This window comes from Varroa jacobsoni, unplaced genomic scaffold, assembly GCF_002532875.2.
Source record: "Varroa jacobsoni isolate VJ856 unplaced genomic scaffold, vjacob_1.0 scaffold_1104, whole genome shotgun sequence".
In the NCBI taxonomy this organism is placed as follows: Eukaryota; Metazoa; Arthropoda; class Arachnida; order Mesostigmata; family Varroidae; genus Varroa; species Varroa jacobsoni.
Genome location: NW_019214006.1, coordinates 643,409 through 670,745, shown reverse-complemented (window position 1 = coordinate 670,745; position 27,337 = coordinate 643,409). Strand labels below are relative to the sequence as shown.

General features: G+C 42.1%; 2 protein-coding genes across 5 annotated transcripts in view; one reads left to right on the top strand and one right to left on the bottom strand.

Annotated features, from left to right (window-relative positions):
• Positions 1-17,118, bottom strand: part of LOC111266639 (uncharacterized) — a 149,373-nt gene extending 132,255 nt beyond the window's left edge. For all 3 annotated transcript variants that reach the window (XM_086970986.1, XM_022844289.2, XM_086970991.1), the window contains exon 1: positions 16,140-17,118. The gene's annotated coding sequence lies outside the window, so the exon portion shown is untranslated. The remainder of the gene's footprint in view (positions 1-16,139) is intronic.
• The window catches only part of LOC111266643 (uncharacterized), a 51,834-nt gene that overhangs the window by 11,940 nt on the left and 12,557 nt on the right, over positions 1-27,337 (top strand). Inside the window, exon 2 of one of the 2 annotated variants that reach the window (XM_022844297.2) lies at positions 22,510-22,601. The exons of the other annotated variant lie outside the window; for it this stretch is intronic. Coding sequence (XP_022700032.1) covers positions 22,512-22,601 — 90 coding nt within the window. The 5' untranslated portion in view covers positions 22,510-22,511. The remainder of the gene's footprint in view (positions 1-22,509; positions 22,602-27,337) is intronic. 2 annotated transcript variants of the gene reach the window in all.

Sequence of the window (27,337 nt, the reverse complement as noted above, 5' to 3'; positions counted from 1 at the left end):
TAACCAGTCAAAGGCTACAATGAAGCCACAATTGATTGTGCTAGATGTATAGTGCTTATATTTCGCTATGTATGTATGTATGATAAATTACCGCGATGATAACCTGGATCTATTTCGTCCCATAAGTATGCCATTACACTCTTCCTTTCTCGCCCATTTTTCAGTTTCGGGACCGATTTTTAGCTTCTGTGCCACTGCAATGAGAATTATCGTTACATGGCAAGTTAGCAGTTAGAATAGTGCGATGGCTAATAATAATAATACTGAAAAAAAACAAGCGCTTTAAGCGGTGCTGTAGATATAGCGGTCTGTACGAATATAACTACTACTACTAACAATTTTTTTCTGTTTTAGTTGTGGAATTACTTATAATAAAAACGCAATGATAAAATTGACAACGGCATCCAGCAGAGTGGTCAATATGTTCACCTCTCGTATCTATAGTTTAATATTGGTACTACCGTTATCTTCAATGTGACCGTATATGCAACGTATTGATTGGCTAGCGATGCTGTTTCGTTCTGGGATCACCAGATAGTTGGATGTTCGATTCGAGCAGCCGTCCTCGCTGTGCTATCGTACCAAGGCGACAGAGTGGAGCTGGACTGAATCGACCGAAATTTCATTTTATTCGATAACGGAGGATGGCCCTACATGAATTTCTCACTGCGACAATCACCGTCACAATTTTTGCTGCGACTACATTCTAGCGCCTTGGTGTACGGGCTTCATGAAAGCTGAATCCTACGGAGATCGCCACCGGTCATTGTCGTCTCGTACGTGTCACGCATCATTCAGCGATTCTAGCAGCCACAATAACACAAGAAGCAGTAACAGTATCAGAAATAATAGGAGTTTACCTTTATCTTTCTTAGACTTTTACTCCTGCTGCGACTATCACTACGTCCTTTTCTATATTCGCCCGCTAGGCGCCTCGTCTGTGTCGCCGCTGTTCCCGTTTCCCTCTTCTGCTGGGGCTGCCGCTCCTCCGCTGCACCTTCTCGTGCAGTGATTGAGGGGAAATTGAAAATCTGTTGATCCTATCAGTACGGAGCTATCACTCAAATTATCCAATACTGTTACGTTGACCATTCATACTGCCATCCCAGTGCTTTTCAGTAATGACGAACCAGCAGTAGTAAAGTATAGAGTAGGGTCTGCATGGTGGCAATTTGAGAGCGCAATGTTGTGCTATGGGTAGGATGATCGCGCCATCTTTGTTCAAACATTAATCACGCTTCTGCCACGATTGCTGCCTAAATCAAGGACTGAACCACAGGACAAGTAAACGAATCTCGACGCAACGATACGTTCAGACGCGCGTGGTATAAAGTGACAACAGCGTATGTGCCGTCGACCACCGTCCAACTGATCTTTTGACTGATCGGTTGATTGGCTGGTTGAATTGTAAAATAGCGTAAGACGTGCGCAAATACGTGAACTTCGTGGTGACGAAGCACTAGCACCGCGTCGTCGCGGTCGTTATGAAACACTCATTGCGTTGATAGTAATAATAATGGTGCTAGACGCTCTCATAATTGTACGACTCGTAAAGGTTGAATCAATCGCGCACTCTTGTGGCAACGTAATCATTATGAAAGCTATAGAGGTTAATTCAGCAGCAGAACAAAAAGTAAACGTTGCAAGTACACGGCAGCAGCGGTGAAGACGCGAAACAATGGCGATGATGACGACGAATTCGCAGACAGCGTACATCCAAATTATACATACATTTATATATATACACTAGAAGGAGCAATCAGCGGCTGTCGACTGAGGCATGAAAGGGTCGGCGCACGGCGTAGATTGGACAGTCATTTGACACGTCCTTCCTTTGAATCACAATGATGCGACTGCCGGCGTCGATATTAAAAGAATGACCACTATAAACAGCCAGCAGCACGTCTACCTAGCCGCAGCTCCATTTGCTGTTGGCACGACAGCTTAACGGCCGCAACTTACAGAAGGTACTTTGTCGCCGATACATGACGACGGTAAAGAATAATAGATACAACGATCGAATTCTTCAATTAAACTTCAATTTGTTTGCTGTTGTTCTCTGTTAATTTTGAGCCTCGAAACAGGCCGGCCGGACAGAAAAACACTGACAAATACAGATTTCTCTACCTACAAATGTCCCCATGCACAATGATATAAAGCCGATCGGATCTAAGATGCAATACAAACGGTTACTAAAGGCCAAATCAAATGTGGGAAACCTTGGAAAGCGAGCTATACAGAGGAAATGCGGAATCGGACCATATTTTACCGCGTATAGAAACGTCCAATTGAGTATCGTATTCTGAGAAAACATACATTACGCTATTTCTAAATTGAGATGGATTTCTTTTTTAGATTGATATCTTTTCCTGCCAACTATAATTGCATGTTTACTTGTAGCAAGGAACCAGCAGATAAGAATGTCAACACGGGTTAACTATTTACCGCTATTCCATAATTCGTTATCGATTTTCAAGATAACAAAAGGTCACGAGGCAGGTGCGAACGATTAATCTTGAACTCCTCTAGCGGTCTTTTTCCAGAGGCAGACTATTTTTCAAATGTTTTAGCTAAGCGAGTGTAACTATGTCGTGCATCCATACAGTGTCATCTCATCTAGAAAGCAAGTCTATAGCGTACAGGACCCAGTTCGCCGGTGCAAGGTTTTGAACTAGGGGGTTTACTTTATTATGCGCACGTTATTTACACGAAACTAAGTTTTGTCAAACGTGTTTTTTCACGTCAACACCTTCGGAGTTTCCAGGCTATTCCAAATCGTAGCGTTCCATAATCGCAAGCCGCAAACGCTGGCGTATTTATTCCTTGCTTTTGGCCCATACAGGGGAGAAGTATGCAATGGAATACAAACATTAACTCTGTTACCTTATAGTATGGTATTATATGAATTATAAGGGTCGTATAAGCATGTTACAGATGTCTTGCCTTGTTAAATCTGCTCCTTGTTGCGATAATTCGCCTTTCTTCTGCTACTTCAATAAATATGAGATGAGACTTCCCAGATGTTCAAAGACTTTTGGGACCTTTATATATTTACATGAATTTGTGATGCGAATATTATTAGGCCCGCTCACTTTCAAACATTTTGTACTTTCGATGCTACATTCTGCGTAGTAGAAGTAATTGCCTGTAAAGCACACACGGTTGCAAGATCATTTATCAATAGATCACTTATTATAAATTTATTAATTTTCCAGCCCAGTCATTCCGTTCACCTCTTGATTAAAATAACTGGAGTAATAACTAACATGCCGATACGGCGATATAATAATCATTTTTATTTAATTATCTTACTCTAGTTTAATCTCTTTTACGGCTCCAGGCATCTTCCGACGATCTTGTTAATATTCTGTTTTACTCTGGTAATCTTAGGTTAGCTATGATATTCTAGCCGCTTTGTAAATCTGAGACGTATCGATATGGATACATCTGACTACTGAAATGGCTGAATCGAGCTTTATGTATTCCAATAATATCAGCTAGCCACAAGTACAAAAACAGTTGCCCTTCATCCTAACCAACAATAGTGTCAGTAGCTTTATTCCATAGCTAATAATACTTTCTGGAATTTCGTTTTCAGCATTCAATTCTCCGACCTTTTTTTCTTTACCCTATTGCGTAGTTAGCCGCTGTATCTCATTATCTCTGTCAACTTTAACACACGTTAGGTAATAGTTCGTGACGGTAATAACAGACGGCACAACAGCAGTCTGTACGCCGAGTTACTGATGTGGCAATGTATGCTGAAAGCAGCCGATACTGCGCTGGAAGCCACTCGAACTATTAAAAATTAAATGAGTGAGCCCTGACTGACACTTTTCTTTCATGGAAAAATGCGCAGGACGGAAGGATGTGTGTTTTTCGATGAATTTCTGTGTCTGCTTGCGGCACGACTGAAGTGGGGTGGCCATACTCGTTGTTGTCATCGTCATTTCACCAGATAACTGGCAAAGCACATGAGCGCACACAGCTCATAAGCACCTACCCCTTGTCCATGAATGACAAGCTGTCCTGATCATGAACGGAGACAATGCTAACGCCGACAACGAAAGACGCGTGTGATCGTGCTGGAACAGTAACCCCAGTAATTCCATTTACCGATCGTGCTCTCTTCTATGAGCACCGAACGAAAAAAAGATCAAATCTCGTGCATCGCGTACTGTGCAGCCAACACTAGCGATGGCTGCCAGTGGCGTCAGTGACGCTCTGTACAACGACAGCATCAGGAAAAGAATCGCAAACAAGTTAGAGCCAGTTAAACATAGACGAAAGTAATCGGATACCCAGAAAAAGCGGATGCAGATATCCTGAAGATGACACACGCCTCGTCGGCGGTATCTGAGCTTTTGGGACTTTTGTGCACCTAATTCTCTACTGCCGCGACAAACGGCTAAGGCGCAACCAGCAGCCAATGAGTATCGCGGTGAGCAAAGAACTCCTCGGGCAGCAACTATGTCTCAGAGATCATGTGCGACTACTGGACCCATCGGTATCACGACTAAGCAGTAAACCGGCTGAATCTTAGAAATATGGAGGTTATTTGAGATTCTCTACCACCCATCGCTTCCGTAAAGAGACACCGCGCACCGAGACGAGTCAACGTGCCCTTTATTAGATTTATTGCTGATAGGTGGACAAAAACATCAGCTTCAACATCAGCCTTCCTACCGGTCTACTATTGGAAAGGCACACAATTTAGGAAAAAAGTTAATACATAGTTAAATTTCACGGGAGCAATCCTTTAACGATAGTGTTTCGTAAGTACGACCTAATTGGTGTCACAAGCCTCGCCAGTATCAATGGTTGGCATTGTCTGTTTTCATTGATTAAGTTCATTCTGGACTTTTTGTTTCGCTTATCGTTTCAATTTGCATTATGGCAGCAGGAAGGAAACCATGTTTCCCAATAATGAATTAAATTTACAAAAGGTTGACTTTGAAAACCGGAGAAGTAAACGACTGCGAATGCACGTACAGATATTTTATATTATCGATATCGCTTTTTGTTTACTTATTTAAAGTAATCATATCCACATAAACTCGCGTTTCACTTGTTGCACCACTAACGAACTGGCACTTCCTTTCAACTTGTCTTTTAAAGGCACAACGGCCACTCAGGGTTACCCCGTGAAGTCAGTTAAGCTTGTTTCTCGTCAACTCCATCTCCTGAACATTATATCGGTTGCTAAATAGTTCCAGTCGCTTTTTCCAACCGGCAGCGTTTTTATCCTAAAAGATTTCGTACGCATGTGGTGTGCTATCGTACATATCGTCGATACGTCGAATGGCACGCAGTGCACACACCTAGACGGCAAACTACATCAGTTTCATGTCTTGTATCGTAACATCATCCTCTATCATTTTTAATTGAAGTCTGCATCTTCTGTTTCTTGGATTTAGCAGCAAACCTCATCGCTGCGTCAGCTGACTACGTCCTATAACATGCATTTGGCGGGTCGTCTGCTTAGCGCCAATTTTAAAATGATATACCCATCCGCGCCTTTCGGTGTCAATGTTGCTTATATTTCGGTGTATCTTTCCTCTAAGATGCATATCTCTGTCGCAAGTACAGCAGTAAATGTCGTCATCGGGGTCATATACATAAGTAAACTCAATGCTTAATGCATGTTCAACAGCTCGTTCGGATAGTCGCTTTGCTGATGAGCTTCCATGGCTGGCAAAGGCAGGTAGATCTACTGGCTTTCGAAAGCTTTACGCTGTCGAACCAACTGGACAGATCGATCTGTCTGTGTCAGTCGGTTCATCTCCGTCTGTTTCACTAGCTAACCACCTAAGTAGCCGTGAGCAGCTTTTTTGTCACACTTTTCAAGCAACCTATCACCGTTTCTGCTATAACAATTTCACGTAATATCGAAAACCACCAAAACTGGTCGGTCACACGGCAATGGCTAGCCAACAAAGCCAGACAAATAACGATATGCAACTTTCTCGGAATGCTTAGAGCATATAGACATGACGAACGGGGATTATGTAAAGGAAAGCAACTTATTTTACTATTTATCGACTTTTATTTGCCTGTCCAATTAATAATAACTGTATAAGTTGCCACCTATAGATTCCCTATTGTTGCCCGTTTGTCTTGCCGTGTCAAGAGCACTTAGTTTATCCGCCTGTTCATCGAGGCATTCAAAAAACACCTATATATCCCAATATTTATTTATTCAGATTAGAATAACTGCAGTTATTTCCTCCTCATGCATACACTTCTCACTTTCGTAAACACAGTAGCTTGTACGCAATTTGGCACATTACCGCTTATACTTTCCTCTGTTCCTACCCCGTGTTGTTAACAGCTCTCTTTTGTTTTCTAACTACAGTAGATCCCTAAGTAGCCACGGTCATCTTCGTAAACCCAATGATTTTTGCAAAGAAAAAAATTTCTTCTTTTTTTAATTGTCGTTCGAGCGTCGTCCATTTTCTGTGCTCCCTGCCCCTTTACAACAGCGTCATCGTTCGTCCGAGAACAACCTACATTGCTCGACTTTGGTTTAAACAGTATAGGAAAAAAGGCTGTCTCGGGTAACCTGCTTTTGTCGCTCCGCAAAACTAGATTTAGGGACGGAAACCTTGCCTAGGCAGCCTACCTAATGGAATGATTACAGATTAAGCGTGGCAGTGTTGCCCTCATAGACAAAGAGAGCCTCCCCGACCAGAAGCTCACGCAAAAGCCAGCAGCGCAACGACAAGTGACTGTCATTAATATTTAGGCTTTTCTCTGTTTTCTTTATTCTACAACAGCGGCTAGGAGGCTCCGTTGTTAATGCTGCTGCTACAGCTCTGGGGTAGCCGACGCCGACAGCGGGGGTGTTTGAAAAAATTGTTAAAAGAGAAGCAAAGTAAGCAAACGAAACCCTTTAGTTGTTTTTTAGAATGCTAGCGACGGAAGGCCGTTGACCCGTCCCCGATCTTTCAGCTTGCCCAGCCGAGCATGCCCCTCTCTCTCCAGTTCCCCACTTGTAACCAGGACAACAACTGCCGCCTCGAACTATTTTCTTCTAACGAATGATCGACTTGGCCAGGCCGAAAGACTCATAAGGAGTGGACAAATAAAAGAAAAGAGGCTCATAGAAACAAAATGTCTTTTCCAAAGGGTGGTACAACTGAGAGCGTTTGACGGTTGCAAAGAAGATCTCAGAATTATTTAGATTTGATATACCGGACAAATTCAACGTGGCAGCAGTAACAACGGAAAACGAGATGCAAAACAACCAAATGATTGCCATGTATCGGGTTTGTCAACGCTCACATCAGCCGCACCAAAGGGATAACCAAAGCTGACTGTATATGACATAGCTGGTTTGTCTATATGTAGAATATTTGGTGAGACAAATCATGTAATTTTTGCATTAGACCTTATTGCATATAGTAAACAAGGTAATTGCACATTTTCCGTTTTTCTCCTTCAATCAAACCGCTTACCGTTTAATATGTTTTACAAAAAAAAAACATATATGCAAGCACCAGTAGCATTAGTTATGGAGTTGAACCCTCGTTTCTAGAAAGCCAGTGGCCTTGCACGTAGTTATTGAAATCCAATGTAAATAAGATCACCACTCTGTCCTGCGATCGGTAATTGCTGAGCAGTAGAACATATATTATTCGATTGGAAAAAGTCAAGGACATGTCACTACTATCCTGATGTTACCACTGTGATTGAGATACTTCGTCGAATACTAGGTACGGATCGAATTTGCATCTCTCAAACCAATCCGTATAATACGCATATCTAAGCTGTTGCTAAACTAACAATGGCAATATGGACCAACATGAACATTTACACATGGCCGCTTTACCATACCTTCATATAGCGTTCGTAGTAAAACAACAGAAACATCAGCTCATGTTCACATTCACGCTAATGTCAGCATAAGGTCCACGATGCTATTCAACAATATGTTACGCGAGCAGAAAGTTTGCTTCCCCTCACAGACTATTCAAGAGGTGTTCATGTGGAATCACGTTTGAGATACGCTCTGCTTGGCTTAGGCCATCCAATTAATTACATTCGAGTCCTCAATAACTTTTTAGCTACACACAGATTTCGGCTTGATTCAGCTGAGTGACAATCGATGATGGCAGCACTGAAGCACATCTCCGAGAGCTGCTGATGACAAAGCAAATTTTAAATATAACTGTTGGAATGGTTTCTGTTGCTGTGTCCTCCAGTGAAAGGCTATTGGTTCGAAGCCTCATTCTGTTGTTGAGGTAAGCCACTGCTGGTTCAAACGGAGCGAACGTAGCGTCGCCATATTTGACCAGGTCAATTTTCCTCGTAGCGATCAGAGGCTAGCTTCCTTTCGTATGCAATAAAAAATATGACGTATGCGATATATGGCCTTGACTTCCCCAAGCGGCCTAATAGCTTAGACGAGAGAGAAAAAAAACATGTTGCGTAAACCATGAATTTGGACCTCTGGTTACTTACAGGTATTTTTTCGAAGCAGTCGTACGTAGTGGAGATATCGTTTAGTTATAACTGAACGGAGTACGATTGTACGAGGAGTATATAAACGTATGATACCATTCGTATATTATACTCCAGTTCAACTGCTATATCAGAGCGGATCACATTAGCATTGTATTGTCATGCGATTGTTACCATTGCTAGCTCAGACGTTGCCAACTATCCTAAACGGTGCGGCACGATAACAGGTGTCTTACATCAGTCTAGACGACCTATTGCAGAGCCTCTAGCGTGAAGTGTTTACCACCAGGCGACATAAAATTTTAACGGGATCGCGCAGAAGCTAGCTACGCTGCGAATCCTTCCACATCAACCAAAATGAGTTTTATCAGTTGACTCGTGGACGAAATTCGCATGTGACTTTGCCCGTCTATATAGATATATACCTCGTTTGACTGGCACTAGCAATGACGGCTTGCCGGTGGGCTAGTGGCGCTTGGTTGTGCGTTGCGATTTGCATGATACTATCTTATCACCAACCAATGAAACTGATCAGCATCGCGCGACTGAATGTTCGGGGAGTAAAAAGGTTGTTGCAGTCACCGCCTTAAAATGACGATGGCCAAGGACCAGACAGACGCCATCCGATCTCTCTGATACGACTGACCACTAGCACAAAAACGAAATAAGGGAAGAAAGTCGGCGACGTAAACATCGATGCGCAGCATTAAGGTGCTGCTGCATACACAGAAAGGCTCACACGAAAGGATTGACTATTGGGCGTTTATACCAAAAATAAATGATTTGAGTTTTACGTCTGGAGTCGTCGTTGGGCATTATTTCCGACGCCTGCTCCCATTCGAACGTTGTTCCTTCTTCCGCTGTCTACCATCTGTGGCCCTAGAACAAACATGTAAGATAACATTGAACAACCTCGCCCTTTAATGACAACATTAGTGTCAAGTTTATCCCTACTGACATTCTGTACCTGTTCCCGCTAAGAGATAGACCGGATCTTCTACTAAATCGCCAAGATAACGGGCGGATGTGCGATGAGCACGAAAAGTGCATGAAATCTTTTTTCCGCTTCATCGTAGTCGAGCTTGTCTCAATTTCGCCAGCTCTTCACAGTACTAGGACTTCGGTATTATTGTAATGCATACGTAGCAGTGACCCGTAAGACTTCTTTTTTATTCTGAAGTTAAATGCTCGTCGGGTTCGATTAAGCCAAATCCAACAAGGCCATCGTCCAGCTGTTCCATGCAACTGAACATTAGCTTAGAAAATTGTATTACAAGAATCGTTGCTCGTTGAGATTCTTCGTGGTCGTTGTTTAGTTGAATACAGTAACCTCCACCTAAGACCTGCCGAAAATCGTTACGGTCACCGCAGAAAACAAACGGTCCGCTGCATCAACAGGGGCTAGCAGGTAACAAGAATCGTGTAGAAAACGGCATGAACTCGTTAACCCACCGATTCTCTATGAAGCTACGAATTCACCTGCGATACGTTTATCGGTCTTCCCCGGCCAATTCGGATCTTGTTGCTGTCGTTTCGACTCAGCTTTGGATTACTGCAGAATAAATACAGTGACACCACAGCAATAACAGCGTGCCCAGCTAACAGATAGTTAGTCGAGCTGCTAGGTTCGCCAACCTACCTACGACAGCTACGACGATGTGTCTGAGGTGTTCCTGTCGTTCGAAGAGGTCTGAGAGATCTGATAGAAGGTCAAGACCTAGGCAAAGATTGGTCTTCGCTGCATAAGCTTGTGCGTGGCGTTATTCGATCAGCCAGAAGCATCGAACAAGAAGTCGCTACCTTCACTCAACAAGCTGTAGCAAGCGAAGACGAATACATGTTGGTGGGGGCGGCGCCGAAGGGTCCAGTCGCCAGCGTGGGGCATCGCTTACAGCGGTTCCCGGCAGCCAAGCAAACAGCGGCGACCCTCCGCTGTTCAACAACGCCGATGACCGTTGTTGCTCAAAGCTTCTTGGCCACAGGAAACTTCAGAAACTAAAAGGGAGAGCGAGAGAGATTTGTTTGCTTCTACCTATGTCTGTAACTCCGAGAAGGGATCTTAAGTCGGCCAGCAGTAGACAACCAGAGTCGAGATGGCCGAGATTTGGCGACGGCGAAAGTCGGCAGAGTGCAGGATCGACTTCGACACAACCAATACAGAGAGTCAAAACGGAGAGGTTCGTGGGTAGCTGAGTCTTTTGATTTTTTCGTCCCGTAGTTGAGAAAGCCCAGCATTATTGTTCTTACTGCTGCTTTCATCGTAGCATCGGTCGAAACCGCTAACCTTTAACGTTGTTACGCTTTTTTTTAGTTACACAAAAACGCTCACAGGCAAAAATCAACTACGAACGATGCAAGGTATTAAAAAAAACGTCAAGTATTTGTTCCGGACTTAGCCCTTCCTTAGCCGCCCGTTCTCTTGTCTTTTCAGATTAAAACAAAGGCAAATTGACGTGCTCACAATGAATAGTACGTATAAAATACAGTACCGATAGTAGAACAGTAATTGCACCAAATATTTATGAATACATAATGTAACACTGACTTAATTCGAAAGCAGAGAGAGAGGGAGAGACACTTGGTTGCTCAAATGGGTTTTGACGTGGGCATAGTAAAGGCGAAACTGTAACAAGCAAAGAGACCTGCATTTGGATTAAAGATGACCTTTTACGGTTATGTCTCAAAAAAAGGAACTCCATTTTATGTAATCGAATATAGAGTAAGACAACGGTTATGTCCATTCGAACGTATTGCCATCGTTGTGTTTCAGCATTAAGAATAACTGGATTGAGATCGACTCCAAACGAAACCAGATGAATCAATATCGAATTATAGTGTTTGCAAGCACACACAAATTAGACTGATAGGCGAAGCTTTGATGGCGAACCAAAATGGCCAAATTTGACTAAAATCTAACGCCAGTTAGTGGCGCGAATAAACTTAGTCCTTAAAAACTCCTTAGAGAGACCATATCTTTTCTTCAAACCAGCTTTAACTACATACTGGTCTCCTTTATTTTTTTTTTTTGAATGATTGTACCTAATGTTACAAAATGTACTTAATTTACTAAGTTAGTTCCGTTGAAATCGGGGGCTACAGAGTACGGAATTCAAACACAGAAGTAGCATATGATTTTGCACTCATTAGATATTGCAAACTAACCGAATAAAAAAATAATTAAATGAAAAACTCTAATTAGATCAAGTGAAGCAGAACTGCAGTATGTGCCTGTGCTATTAATACAAAAAATAAAGTCTACAAGTGCGTACATGTTAGAGCCAATAATGTGCAAGCAAAAAGCTTGAAACTATTAGTGCTTTTAAAGTTACTTCGCTGTAAAGAAACGATACTTTATGACCTCGAATTTAACTTAGACGATACGCGTTAAAGCAGATCCATGATAATTAAAATAATCACATTAAAATAATGGAAACTAGTTATCAATACGTAATAGTATTTGACCTAGAGAGAAACGGAAATCTACTGCCACGCTCTCATTATGAAATTACATGATATATCTTCCAGCACAAACGGCACGAACGAGAATGACATGGCGAAAATGGCCATACATGATCGTGCATAAACATTTACTCAAGCATAGAACAACTGCCAAGTGGTTACCCAAACTAGGTGCTTTTGGGAAAAACACGTTTGTAGATGACAGAACGCAATGACAGTCAACTCACAGTAGCGTGTTCTACGATTATTCGTATGACTGTGCCAGCAACAGTGATCCCTTGATTGGATCATACACTTACGGTAGCCTTTTGTTCGCGTCGATGTAAATTGTCCTGCCTAGGAACAATGATGCCTAGCACATCTGGCGGCCTTCTTGTTGACGCGTGCAAGCTGGTTAGCCCGTCTGTCTCTTTTGTCAATTCCTCTTCTAAGACCTGTATCCTGGCGGCGAGCCAGTCAGCCGGCTGGCCGCTAGTTCATACGCTCTCTGACCACATGGAGAGCTAATCCAATTCTCAGGAGATAGAAACGCGTCGGTTCTACCACACGATCGCGACTAGTAGCAACAGCGGCAAAACCGGCGTCCTCACTAGACTATCCAAGTAAACTCTATATTGGGGGTTCGGAACCCCATGCATAGCTGTAATGCCAGTAAAGCTTGCTCCTATCTTTCTCCCTTAAACTACGTTTTCCTCCTTCAGAGGGTCGACCCGTAACAAGTTATTTGTGCTGCTGTTATGATGATCGTAGTTATAGTATGCATGTGTTCATCTGTGACTCGCGACCTTTAGAGGATATTTGAACATGCGTGCGTTCGTTTAGATGCTAGTTCAGTTGTTGCCGTTGTCTTTGTTGTTGTTGCTATTGTTGACTGCTGCTATATACTAAGCTGATGGCGCTTCTCGGTGTACTTCAAGTGGCAAATTTTCATTATCCAAAACGCATTAGGTATAAGCAATCTGATCGAGCACGCATAGCACGCTCGACTTGCACCCCTGGACAACAAAGCCTGTTCCACCATAGCTACCCCTATAATGCTAGAGCATAGTACAATGTCTGTCTGAATGATCGCTAGTTTACCTAATTTGGATCTGACTCAGACTCACCCTAGTACTGAGTTTGAGTGGGGGCGGACTGAGAATCAACTGCGAAGAGGCCAACTCCAAGCAGCGATCCAACGCGAGTAAGCATCCAGCGACTAGTCAAGCGAGCAAACCTGCCTGGTTGGGCCTCTCCTTTGGGTCGTTCATAATTTATAAATCTGTGAGCTACACCTGTGGCCACACTAGTAGCGGCGGCAGCTTCTTGGTCCTAGTAATAGCAACGAGCGGGTCAGTCAATAGACACGAGCCCCTAGCTTACGCACTGCTTTTTCTTCTACCGTTCTCGTTCGCTTCCGACGCTCCTCGTTCTGCTTTGGGCTGCTCCACTGCCTTGTCGACGGTCTTCTACGGTGTCAGCTGAGGACGAAAAACTAGTATACGTTCGAACGGAAAACGGGGGTATCATTTCCCACATCGATAGAGACGCCAACGCTGCGTTCAACCTGGCGCGATCCGGCTTAGAGTCAGTTGCCGCCAGCCAACATGCGCTAGAGATACCGAGTTCAATTCTACCACTGATGCTGCCAGCAACAGTTACTGTTTCACTAACGCCAGCGTTCTTTTTTCCATCTGGCAATATTACATACACGTTTTTCTTTCTTCTACTTCTACCTTGTTGTGTCCGTCTCGTTGGCTGATAGCTGACAGTTTCCCCGTCCGTCTCGAAATCTCTTTCACATCGCGGCTACTGCTGATACCCCCCCCCCCCCCCCGCATAAATCGGACAGGTGATGGCGCAGACACGTCTCAAGCGACTCGCCTGCTACTTCCGAGACAGCAAATCCTCCACAAGTAAAACGGCGCAACGAATTGCGCTGCTGGGGCGTCTCCCTTCAAGCGACGGGCGTGTACACGCACTAACGGATAGACGAAGGGACGGACGGACAGACGTTTGTCGCTCTGAATCATCCAAGTGGCCTCTACTAAGGTATAATATATGTTTGCTTAGGTTCTGCTTGATGGATTTTGCTTACGCAGCGTGGCCTCTACTTAAAGTAGCACTTTGTTTATACGTGTCAAATGAATAAATTCAATTTTCCTCGCCTGAGTCAATCGCTTCCACTCGTTCTCGTTCTAGACGAAAATAAATATTTGCACAAGTTGACCAGCTCGTTAATTCTATAATGGCAACAATTGTTTACGTACATATATAACACGACCATCGTTTGTACAATGCCGGTAATTTTTACAGAGATCGCAATTCATCTCGTTTGAATTAAAAAAGTACGACGTAGTAGTTTATGATTAATGATCGAAGTTAATCGTTACCGTCACTAGCAAGCAATAGTGTTCCGATAATCAGTCTACTAAATGAAATAGTCCTAAACTCGTGCGCTGTCACATCGGTCAACGGATCTAAAGGATTCCGTCACTTGTGTGAGCTCTAGTGAAACGTGCGCCAAATTGACGTGTCCATAGAACTTCTATTTGCCTAGACGCCTATTGGCATTAGACGTAGGAGAAGCAGTAGGGGATGGTCAACACAAGTCTGACTGACTCGCAGCTGGACGCACATCGATGGAGGTGCATCAGAAAAGCTGAAGCTCATCGAAAAAACGGGCAAATCTAGCTGATAGGACCAAGGTATGGTGTCAATCAAAGTACGTCCGCGACACGAGTCGCAGCTGAGACGAGTCGTACGGCCTAGATGCAGCACGTATTATATATGTGTAGAAGATACACGCATGGGTAACATCTTGAGTGGATAGGTCCCGCTAACGTCATAGTACGTAGCTTTGTGGCAAGCATATGCTCAACAGATACCTACACTCTTTTGTTGTCTTTCATTTTTTGGAAGCGATTCGTCCCCCGAACTAGTTCGAGAGTGTTTTAACATATGTGGTCAATATGTGTGATGATAGGCCATGAATGAAGACGAATGGACCGGGATTTACGCAAGTGAAACAGCTCATACCGCGGCTGTTCATGGCACGACGAAGCGCTAGATGATAAAACAAATATATATGATAGCCCTTAGTTTCTGGTAGGGGTGGAAGCAAGTAGCGTGCTGTGAAAAGTTCATTGAGTGACTATACTCACGGTGAGGACTGCGGGTCAGTCATCTGACTATTGTAAACTAGACTACCAGTTCACATTGACGCATTACTCCAAAAGATAATCCTTCCTGTCCGCCACTAAACTCTGTTCAGAACGATGCTAAGGAAAAGCAACTCATGCTCTTCTGTCAATTGTTTCAGGTAAAACCCGTTCTCATAATGTCTTTCAACGACGGTAAAGGATTTAGCATTGGCAAAGCACACGAGAGAAATAAAGATACGATAAATAATCATAAAAGCAATATGTAACTTTTGAAAGCGTTCTGTTTCGATTAGAAAGGCATTCCGTCCATCATTGATTTCACGCATTAAAATGCTCAATCGTCAGAGATTGTTTTCCATACTACATTCATATGCCAAATCTGCTGCTATTGCGGATCCATTTGCAAAAAGCTTTCAAAATATCTGTTCTGTCAAGTATTTCATAGATCATTCAATTTATTGCCATCTCGCTAGATTTAAAGGATACGCGGACATTTACTGCAGGACGATTCTATTAGAAACTAGGGTAACTACTAATGATAATTATAACTGAGCGTTATCTAGCGTTGAACCTGATCCTGAACGTGATATTACGCGCGCGTTATAACACCAGCGCTGTCGAAGCAAGGTTAGTGGCGAAAATCATGCAAACCTGAAACCAACAAAGCAGTCATGGCGCCAGGTGAACCGTTCAATGGGAATAAGATAGAGGCTGTTGTTGTACTCAGTATCCCCTCCTCTTCCCCGCTGACCCCTGCCCCAGATGATTCGTCGCACATTCGATGCCAATCGGTGGATGGCGAACACCGCTGCAGCAACAATACCAGTCATAGTTTAGAATGATGTTCTAGTGCTTATTCTTTGCAGGCCCATAACCATTTCGTTCAGACTAGTCTGGGTGGCGGACAGAGACGACAGATCTCGTTCTGACCACTCTATCTGTCCATTCTTTTGGTTCATGGATAATGCCAGCAGCCTTAAGGGCAATGATAGCAACGAGAACGTGGTCTGCTTAGAGAAAACGACTCTCCTCACTTACAATAAGGGGTTCTAGGACAAAACAGCAGGTACATACCTGGGCTTGCTCACTGAAGGCCACACTTGTCCGCATAGCTGAGCTGTTCCTCTCGCCTTCGTAGGTCGATTCTCAATGTCCAAATGTGCGAGAAGATCAAATGTTCGTTCGAGTTGATTACACCGAATATGATATCAGACAGTAAAACAACTTGGATATGTTGAGTCTCTGGGCTTGTTAACCTCACTCTTTTTTTATATTGGCACTACTCCTTGTAGTTCCCTTCTTTCGACTTTTTCGACGTTTTTCTCAAGTGGGCATCTAAAGTAATCGATGGTACACAGTTGTCAGAATATCCATAGATTCAGTAACAGTAAAAAGCACAGTTTGCACTGAGGATGATGTATCAGTAGCTCGAATTTCAGCAATTCCGCATGCGCAACTATATATGTCTATATATACATATATATGTATGTATGTGTGTATATTTGTATATGTACTATTCCGCTTGTGTTTTTTGTCGCTTCTTAGTGCGTGTTTCACACTTCACTCACTGGCACAAACACTCATGTAAAACTTATCAGTTGTATTTTAGTCTAAACAGTCGGCTGCCGACCACTTCTGTCGTCATTGATTAACCCCATGGGCCAATTTAAGAGCTCTTAATGTGAGCAGTGGGGACTGACGACGAGTCATACTGCGGCAGCAAGCATTCAATGGAATCCATTACACGGGAGTGACCCTCTGGACAATATGACGAAGACATGAATCTGTAATTTCTTGACTTCGCTCTTCGTCAACGGGGAGGAACGAAAGCGTCGATGCTTGGCGCGTTGACTATGCATCGATAGCAGACATTGGCGCGTTATTCTGAACTATTGCTACCGACATCTGCCACGAACTTCACCGCTCCTGCTACTCCAATTTCAGAATAACAGTTAGAAATGGACCGCCAACAAGCCAGATCGTCAATAAACTGTCGTCAATGTCTCCGCATTCGTTCTAGTTTCACCTGCTTTTGAAGACTACTGTCTCTGTAGCTATCACCATGGGCACCTCATGGTGCCCGGCGAGTGGTACCGGCTAATAGGAGAGGGCTTCGGGAAAGGGCTGTCACACCAAAACAGAGCACCATTCAAACAGCAGCAGCACGAACATGAACGGTGATGATATGGTGACATGGTTGCGTATCAAGCTTAAGAATAGATCTACTAATCTTGCAATTTCAACTCTATGTGCATTGTTTTAAAGTTGAAGAACGACGCGAGCTTGAAGTTGGCTAATAGCGTTAACAGAAGCTGCTAATAGCGGCTCCTCCGAGCCGGACTGATGAGCGCAAAAGCCCAAAATCTCGCCAAATTTCAGGTAACTGTGCAAAAAGGAAAACAGTCGAAAACCATAATCAGAATAGAAACCGGTCTCTTGGAGAAAGTTTGGCACTACTTCGTCTTCTGTCGTAAATGCTAGATCGAAGAACGGGAATCACATCATAAAACATGTGATCTATACGACGTGTTACAGAGAGTTAAACAATTGCAAAACGTCTACTTCAATCCTATGGTTTCTATCTGTTGTCCATAACCTGAAGCATAAAAGTGCGGCGATTATGCGTAAGCAGCACGGATATACAGGTGGTTCGTTTAAACAACTGCGCCTATACGCCCAACACTTCCTTCAATGTTCCTTACCGTGTTCGGTACAATACAGCTGGGAGAAACGAACAAAACAGAAGTGGTTAACTAACTACAGAATATCTCTCAGAGAACACTGCACAGGCGGAGTTGTAGGAACAGTGTAGGAACCGTATGTTAAGTAATGGTAGGTGGAGGGAGATAAGAGAGAGGGTACGAGCAGCGGGGGTGTATCTATGTGACAAACAGAGAAGCGAGCTCGCAACTTGAACCTCAACGGTCCAGCTGGATACGTTTCGACCTTGTTGCGTCACCAGCGCGTAACGGTGATTGCTTGTCTAAGTGGAACGTAGTCTGGAAAAGTTCCTGCCCTATAGGGGTGCGGGGAAGGTCATCACGAAGCGGAAATGGCCGAGCAAAGCCGTTCAGGGAGAGAATGGACGACAGACACATGAATATGCGGGCTGAACTGAAATGTATCTTCATTTACATACGCATACTGGTTCGGAAAGTTTATGATATTTACATGAAAACATAATTATCTATAGCTTGCCGTAGAACTGTAAGCATCCTTAGCCCACAGCAGAAAACCTAATTGTTCGGGTGGTTTTTATACAACAACAACAACAATGAATAAATGAAACAAATTTCGAAAACAAATTGACTTCTAGAGATGTAAAATACATATTTGGCGAAATGAAGAATAACAGATCGGATGAAGCCAACCTATTGCTTCGTTGTTTACGCATCCGTAGTGTGAATTATATCACATAATATTAGACTTCCTCAAATTTAGAGCATGGTTACTGAGATTCCATTCAAACCTTAAACATTTCAAGTAAGCACATAGAATTAAACGAGAATAGATTAGGTACATTAGTAAGACCATCTTAAAGTTGGAATATTTTGATTAGTTCTTTAGTTCATCTCTTTTATCTAATGTTAATGTCTTATATGACCCACCCGTTCCCGGTTGTCAACTGCCGTTGTGTCTTTCCAGATCCATTGCTTGTTTATATTCTGTCTAGGTCATTTAAGCAGGAGGAAATCATTGTTTGAGACATTATTATTTCTTTTTCCGGCTCATACAACTAAAAGCGCAGACATATATTCATCTACATATATATATATATATATATATATATATCAAGAACAGTAGATCAATATATTATTATTGGCAGCGACGTACTTGTTTTTATAAGCGATACAAATGGCTGAGTTCTCTCGGTTACTATTATTTGTATCCACGAACGCTTGTCGTATGATTAATTGACTCTATTCCAACACATTGAAGAAGCATAGAGCGGTTTTAGGTGATATTTTTGTGATACCAGGTCATACTAAAACTGCCTTTCCTTCGATTTGCGAAAAAAAAAAAAAAAAAAAAAAAGAGATGCAAATTCAAAATTCAGAAAAAATCTTTTCACAGTTAGAGCGTGTTTATCTCGCATCTGTTTAAGTAACAGGAGATACCTAAACCGTCGCGATAAGAAACAGATCTGACTGTACGATACATCTGCAACCGAGGTATCCTCAGACCATCTTTATAAGCCGTGTAATACTAGGCCATATATACTACTTAATGTATAATTATTTACTTACTTGAATATGTCATATGTTTCCGCAGTCGAGTGTTTTTGTTTGCTTTAGATTAAATGATATCAGGCCTGCGACGCAAGATAATTTATTCGTCACAATTGTATAACATAATTATCATATTGAAATGCGTACTCTCTCATATTTGCTCGAGTTCACAAAACAGAGTTGCAAGGAGGAGTAATTTAAGCATATAGTTTGCATTTACATCCCATTGGATTTACAATTTCGAAACTTAGGAAGCTCAGCAATATCTCTTACGGAAAGTGTCGGATGCCATTTTTAGAATCTATGTATTTGCCAAGTTTCCTATCGGATATATATATATATATATATATCGAAAGAAGACGGCCTTGGTGAACTTCGGGAGAAAAAAAAAAGAAGTAGAAATCATCAAGCTGGAATCGACAGTCACTACTGTGCAATTTTGGAATTATGCATGCAGAACAGTGCAGAATAATGCTTGCCGCCATCCTGACCTTTCTTCTTCAAAAACTCACGTGGTAAGTCGCTACGTAATGTCGTAGATGTCACTGGTAATGTCACGATATCCGCGCGTGGTGCTAATCGAACATTCCGTATTCATCGTCCAATCTGAACGAACGATGTTGTCGTTGGTGTAGCTATTGCATTTTAGTTATATACTAATCTTATGGAATCATAGTATCATGGGACCTTTGAAGATGGTATCCAGATGTCCCTGTCATAAACGTGTTGCATACTTAAATCAGCCCTTTATTCCGTAAAGTTACATCAGTGTGTTAACAGAGCCTAAATGAAGACTCCCTAATTGACAACAAACTTTTTTCGAACTGTTAAGGGGATTTTCCGTTTCAAGGAGGACCCAATGCAGATTTCATTAGCAAACCATTTTGAATGGCGTTTATTATCGTAAGGTAGCTATGCGCTAACTTATCTATAGTTGTAATGAACGTGACTAATATATATATATATATAAATAGGGTGGTACGTTCATATTGGAAAAACTTTGGCAGGCTTTTCGTCGTAACGAGTATACGTTCAGTCCTTATACCAGACGAAAGCTGGTTGTTTATAGCACAAAACACTAATTATGACTAGTTAGGCGTATTATACTGCGTGATTTCCAAAATTTGGGTAGAGACCTGCTATTTTCCGATCGTTTCCTGCCTGAAGGACCTTCATTAGGGTTAGAAACTTCTTTTTGCTCAAGGTCGATGGCCTACGTTGCCAGTTTACACGGGTTTAAAGCGGTCGAAAATCCACCAAGATGGCTCCAAATACCATTTTTGGTACGCCTAGGTTTTTGATAAGACAACTGACGACTTCTTTGAAGAGTGGAATCTCAATCACCGATTTCCTCCTCGTGACAAGCTCCAGAGGTTAGTCTTTTTAAAACTTTTACGCCTCTTTCAATTTTTTTTTTTAAGATCCTTTTCGAAACTTTGTATTTCTTGAACTTTCAGCCTGTTATCAACCCATAACACTTCTTTTTGCATGTGGTGTATTTGAACGACAATAACGATTTCATGCCTACCAACGACGCATGGTTGCTGAAAAATAATTTTCAAATGAATAATATATATTCACAAATATTACAAACATTTACAAAAAATAGATTAACTACCGGCTTAGGTCCCGAAGAGGAACTGGATGACGATTAAAATTGAATAAACATTACAGTCAATAATAACATCTCCAGCACATACAAAACTTTATCGGAATACCTGTTTTCGTTTAGATACAATTCTATGAATAAACAGGAAAACAATTCTCAATTTAGACGAACCATCCTATCGATATATATTATAGAAGATAAATATATCAGCATACTTTGCCACTATCAAGCTAAACTGTGGAGTGAAGTTTTTATGGGTATTTCGTTTCATACGTTAACCCTAACGACGCATTAATTCCGTGGAATGAGATACGGTGACATGGTATCCTTATATTTATAGTAGAATATTGCCACCTTTTCCTTTTCCATTTTCCTAGCTCTTACGGTTTCGCCCTAAATAACCCTACACTTGGTCTTTCCCTTCGTTTAAGAGTTTGCTGCGGAAGGGCAAACTGTTGTTCGCGCAGCTAAGCGTCGCTGCTTACTTTCTCTGTCCTTCTTTTCCACAATCTCTAATCATCGTCTTGCTATATTTTGAAGTATACAGCTTATTTCAAAAGAAGGGGCTCCGACTTACCTTATATTCTAGTTTCATAGTCTACCGGAATCAATTAATAAGCGTGCCTGGCGATTGATTTAACCCAAACCGCCCGGCTTTACCGACTTAAACACGCAAGCACTTAATGCTAAAATTGTTTCCAATTTCCAATTTTGGGTCGAAACTTCTATTAAACGAACACGTTCATAGCAGCCCTAACTCGTTTGGTAGTTGTAAGGCAAATAGAGAATACGCCTTTCCATATATTTTAATGAAAGACATAATGCGCATGTATACATATGCGCCTCCTACACACTTTTACATCTTAAAGCGTCACCTACTGGCAACAATCAGCTGTGCCCTGATTGCTATAGGCCACTACCTTTTTTCACTGTCTCATGCAAACAGAGTTTGTCATATTGTACACACTGTGCACGCTTATTTACAGTTGTCACTTTAACGGTATATCAACGCGGCCGATTCTCGTGGACGCCTTCATGGTGGTAAACGTTATTTTCAAACACGAAAAACGAGACAAAATTTTCTGCGGTCGGTTTATCACAAACCGAATCACAACTTTTTCTCTAGAGGGAAAGCGTTCAACTAACTAGAACGAAACTCTAGCTTTATCCGACCACTTCTATAAATAGCTTTGGGTCCGACAAATATACCGATACAAACTTTCATTAATATAAAGATTAATACGAACGCGATAATAGACAAAATTCGGCCTGATGCGTCACCGACTCCAGCTACCTGTATATATTTCTGTCAGCATGTAAATGTATTACCTCGAGTAGGTTTTCATAGTTTGTCGAGAAGCAGATTATACATGGTTAAAGACTTTAGTTAGAAAGAAGATTTGTGAGAAACATACGTACTACATAACTAAGCAACTGGATATACACTCCTCCAAAGAAGATTTCAATAGGCAAAACGATTGCTCAACTCCCGCGCGAAGCGCAAACACTGAAATATACGCGCGTACGTCGCTCTAAAACCTCTCGTGCTATTTTTTTTAAGCCCGTTTCTCTATTTTTTGTCTTCTTCGTTTGTCGCTTCTGACAGTGATGGAATCAGGAGGAGGAGTATGGGATGTTTTCTCCGCTTTCTACCACACATCGGGTAACACTCCCGGACCAGATTTGTGCTTGCCCCAGGTAAATCGAGCATGACCGCTGTTACCATAGCTATGTATGCTGCTACGACTACTGTTTCTGGTTCGATTCGACGATCATATTCAAACATCGCCGTTATTGCCCCCGTCGAACTCAAGCTACGCTTAAGTTTCTCAGACTATGTACCTTCGTCCGTTACTTTCTTTACCCGATTCGTACGTATTTGGGTCTGTCGAGTTCTTTTACTTATAGCACACAGAGCTATCGCATCGCACATAACAGAATATTAGTAATAAAAATGCTTCGAGATTTATGCGAGGAAACACTGCCAAGTATTGGATGAGGCACCCAGCTAGCTGTCTCCCAGCACGACAGACATTATGTCTACTACTGGTATCTAACATACGCCACACATGTGCCCCTAAAGTTCCTAGGCGGACACGTTGCCATTGAAGCTATCATCGCGACGTCTTTTCCTAATAGCAACATCGGTGTAAAGTTCATCACTAGCACCGGCATCGCGCGACTGCCTTTATCGAGAGATAAGCCAGATTCTTTACCAGAGCGCCCATGTAACGGGCGTGTTGTGCATAGAATGGAGGAATTGTTTTTTTGCGGTTGGCGAGATGCGATCGTATGCACTGAACTGTATCTCAGACTTCGAAACAACTGCGGAACCACCCGTCCCAACCCAGCCCAGCCCAGCCCAGCCTACCTCAGCTGTCGGCCCATTTAGATTGCAACGTACTGAAGTGGTTAGTCTGCAAATGCGTCAACGTTGCAGCGTACTCACTGTCACCACTGCTACCAGTACTAAACTGAGACGTCGAAGAAGTATCAGTTTGTGCGTGGACAGCACCCAGAAATTTCTATCGCGAAAAAAGACGTGCAAGAATTCTTCCAGTGCTGTTGAATGGAGAGTAACCTATTTGAGATCATTAACAACGAGTGTTAGCCTTGCTAGACTTATTTTGTCACTCAGTTGTCAAACGGCGTCTACCAATGGTGGGGAAATAAAGGCAAATATGAAAATCAACCTTGCCTCTATGTTTAAGCGGCATTAAATCCAAACAAGGGGTCTGATCGCTGTGGGAGGTTATTTTATAGTATCGTCGATGCTTTTGTTACAGCGTACAGATCGCAAAGACATTATAGTATTTCATCGTAAACAATGCGATGGGGCTCCGCTGTAATAAGTGTGTCGGTAAGTCCAAATTGGCCTGGACGTGGCCCTGCCAATTAGGCTAAAAGTCTTAGCTTCCTCTTATTCGTATTTTCACATCTCAGACTCTGCTACTCAGTTAGCATATCGATGCTGTCGACCGTTAACGCGTACGATAGTGATCATAACTTATCTCAACATGTCTGTCAAACAGTATGGACCCTATGTATCAGGTTTTCCTATCAAAGGGCATCAACAACGAAGCTTTGAAAGTTGCTGGTCATTACTTCAATATGTATTTGAGTTAAGCTGTGGATACTAGGTCAACGAGCACGCTACCTGCGTGACATTACTTCAGTTTTTCACGGCTAGCAATCCATGCGTTTCCACAATTTAAGGTCATTATGTTTGCTTTTTTGTCAAATACAAAAGAGTTGCTATTTTAAAATCAAATCAATAAAATTATGCCTCTCTAGGGGTTTCAAATTATATGGATTTCTTGGCAGATTCTTTCATGTAGCTCATGAGAATAGTAAGACTTTTCAACGCGAACAGAATTTCTAGCACTGACGGACCGAACAAGGTAACCCGCTAAGTAGGTTATCAGCGGATTTCGAAAAGACTGTTAGGTGTTGCTTTAAACTAGATTGGTAACTAGTCTTAGATTAATAAACAAATACATTTAGGTTAATAACTTGATAGTGGCATTTCCATCCATATACTACTATCCAAGCCAAAACATGGCCAAGTGCCAATATACGTTTCATTCGAAAAGAAGAAACATGACATTTTCGAATAGCAGGCAACGAGCACGCCGCATATCATAGGTATATAGGCCATATACGAACACTCTGCGTAGCTCCGAAGGGGTTAATTTGATTAACTTCCATGATACCGAATAAATATTCAGATACGGAAAAAAAAGCAGGATACTGAGGGTCATTTCTGTGCATGCATCACATATGCCCCTATTTTTACGCAAAAGAAGAAATAAAAATAAATTATTGTGTTGACGTACCGCCTATGCGATCATGTCTATACTAAATTCACTGTTGTTTATGAATTCCCGAACGGAAAGGTCACGAATGTTTAATGGACAAGGTTGGATTCATAGCAGGTATAATACAAAAAAAGACTTCGCGATATACACTATTACTGACCATCAATATTTTCTATAGTGGCGTCACCTTTCAACACACCACTTAGAAAATAGAGATCAATTTCATAAAAATATATATTGTTTTTGCCGCCGTAGGTATTATCCCTGAATATATATCATCTTGATGTCAATCTTATTTACAACGTATTGCATACAATAACAGGCACCTACGTGTGGTGCGTATACGTCAAATATTTTCTATTTCCTATGAATGTTGCACTATAGACTCAGTATCTCCTTTAAGCCGCTTGCGTTAAAAAGCATTTTTGACAGTGGACCCTTAGTTGTCTTTTGACCTCGCTTGCCCGTTTCTTCGCAGTATCTGAGGCTGTGCATGAAGTACAGTGTATTTTTTTATATGTTCGCTTTTCCCCAGCTGGAAAAAGATTCTCGGAAGTTTATTGCTCACAACTTCTCTGTCCTATTTAGAGTAGCTCGTGGAGTTAGGGTTTGCTCTGCGAGCCTGCTGTGCATTCTGTCGACTGCCGTTGGCCCTGAGTCTGGGTCACCCAGTGGAGCTTGCAGTGGACAGGAGAAAATGGACGTTAGGTCATTGCCATCGGAAATGGTATAAGCGGCAATGCATCCCACTTCTATCATAATAAAAAGCGCATTGGTTTCATCGTTTCGAACGTCTGTGCTAGGTCTTCTTTTCTTCTTTGCCTGAAAGCTTTTCAAATGCTTGTTATTCAATTTTTGGCTGAAAATTGTCAACAGCGACAGGACGCCAAAGCATGACAGATGTCGATATGCGGGTCGATTTTTCGAAGGTACCAATTTAGCGTTCACGTAACGACAACAGCTACGCGATCAGGAGCGAATACATAAGCGAAAGCATGTGTTTCTTATACGTACGCCGAAAGATATTCAATGCAAATTTCTGCAGCCGACACACCGAAAAAAAAGGATCACTGCGTTAATCTACCGAACGCTTCTATAGTTATCATAAGTGATAATCTTTATTAGAACAATACTTACTAGCTATTCGTAGTTTGTATTGTTTCCCTCATGCATATTCTATAGATTGCATTTGTTTTTAGGTTCGATTAAAAAGTCGTTCGCACGATGTTAGGGAAAAATGCTGCTTATCACCATAAAGTCACTACATTTTTAACTGTTTTTCTCGGCTTTCCCTACTTTCTATCTGATTCTCGCTCTGGACTCGTTACTGCTCTCTAATTAGTAACTGCGTACAGAGGTCCAACTCGCTTGAGTTCGGCTGATCTTAGTCCGTGCAGTACCTACAGTTACAGAGGCCTATTGCTTTTCTGCTTATGGTCGCCTAAAGTGCGCTTCATTTGGCGATTTACATTGGGCGACCCTATTCAGCAAAAAATTTTAAGATCACAATCCTCGCAATAGTGCCTTTGGAAACGCAAGCTGTTACCGGCGTTCAGGCATGTAATGTCCATTTGTTTAGTGACGTGGGATAGTACAATTTTTTTTTAGCCTAGAACGTAATACGGGAGTCGCTATTGAGCATGATCTACGAAGAGGACTTGCTGGCCGAATATTTGTTTCCAAAGGGAGCTGTTTATTGGCACCGTTCTACTGCCAATCCCACTGCCAAGACTCAAAGTATCAAATTGTCTTTCACGTAAACTAATTTCACGTGGGTTTCGCGAGGATGTTAACGTTTGGCATGGCAAGAAGCAAGACTATTTTATGTCAATAAAGCGCGTAATTCAGTGCGAAATGTTGCGTAGGGAACTCCAATTTAAAAACTTTTTTTTAGACTTAGTTTTTTTATTTTTAGTCCGAAGTATGCGCCACTATCATCTATGACCTTTTACCGTTTGATGGTCTGTGTCGTTACTATAGGTATCTGGAACCCAATAGTTCATGAGGTCTCGAGAGGCAATTTCGACACCATGTTGAAATATATATATATAATCTTCTGTGGACGAAATGACTGACAAGTACGGCCAATAATGGACAGCGCTTGCTCATATAACTGCTGCTTTTCGCTACTGCGCTTCTTGCAGTGTGAGGTCGAGCGTTGTCATGCAACAAGAGTATTTTAACTTTGTTTTTTGATCTTGGCTGCTTAGTGCGAAGTATTTTGTTGTTATTTTCTAGATGTTGACTGGACACTTCAGCCGTAATAGACGGACCAAAACCTATCAAGCTATAGTGGATAGCACTCCCATTAAATCGCCAAATAAATGCCGTAAGCTTGTTCAGCTATACATTTGCTTTAGGGCAATGTCCTGCCCGTTCATTTCCGTCCACTGTCTAAAGTGACCATCTGCCATTATTGCAGAGGATCTAGCTTTCATTACAAGTCATCATTGGGTGCTTGCACGGGTTACTGTTGTAACGTGAAGGCACTGAGAAGGTAGCGTTTTTTTTTTATTTATATTCAATTCCCGCTTAGACCACACAGCATATATGTCTCCAGTCTCTCTATTTAATTAATTTGACGAAGGTAGATAAGTATAGAACTTTGGCGCGCTT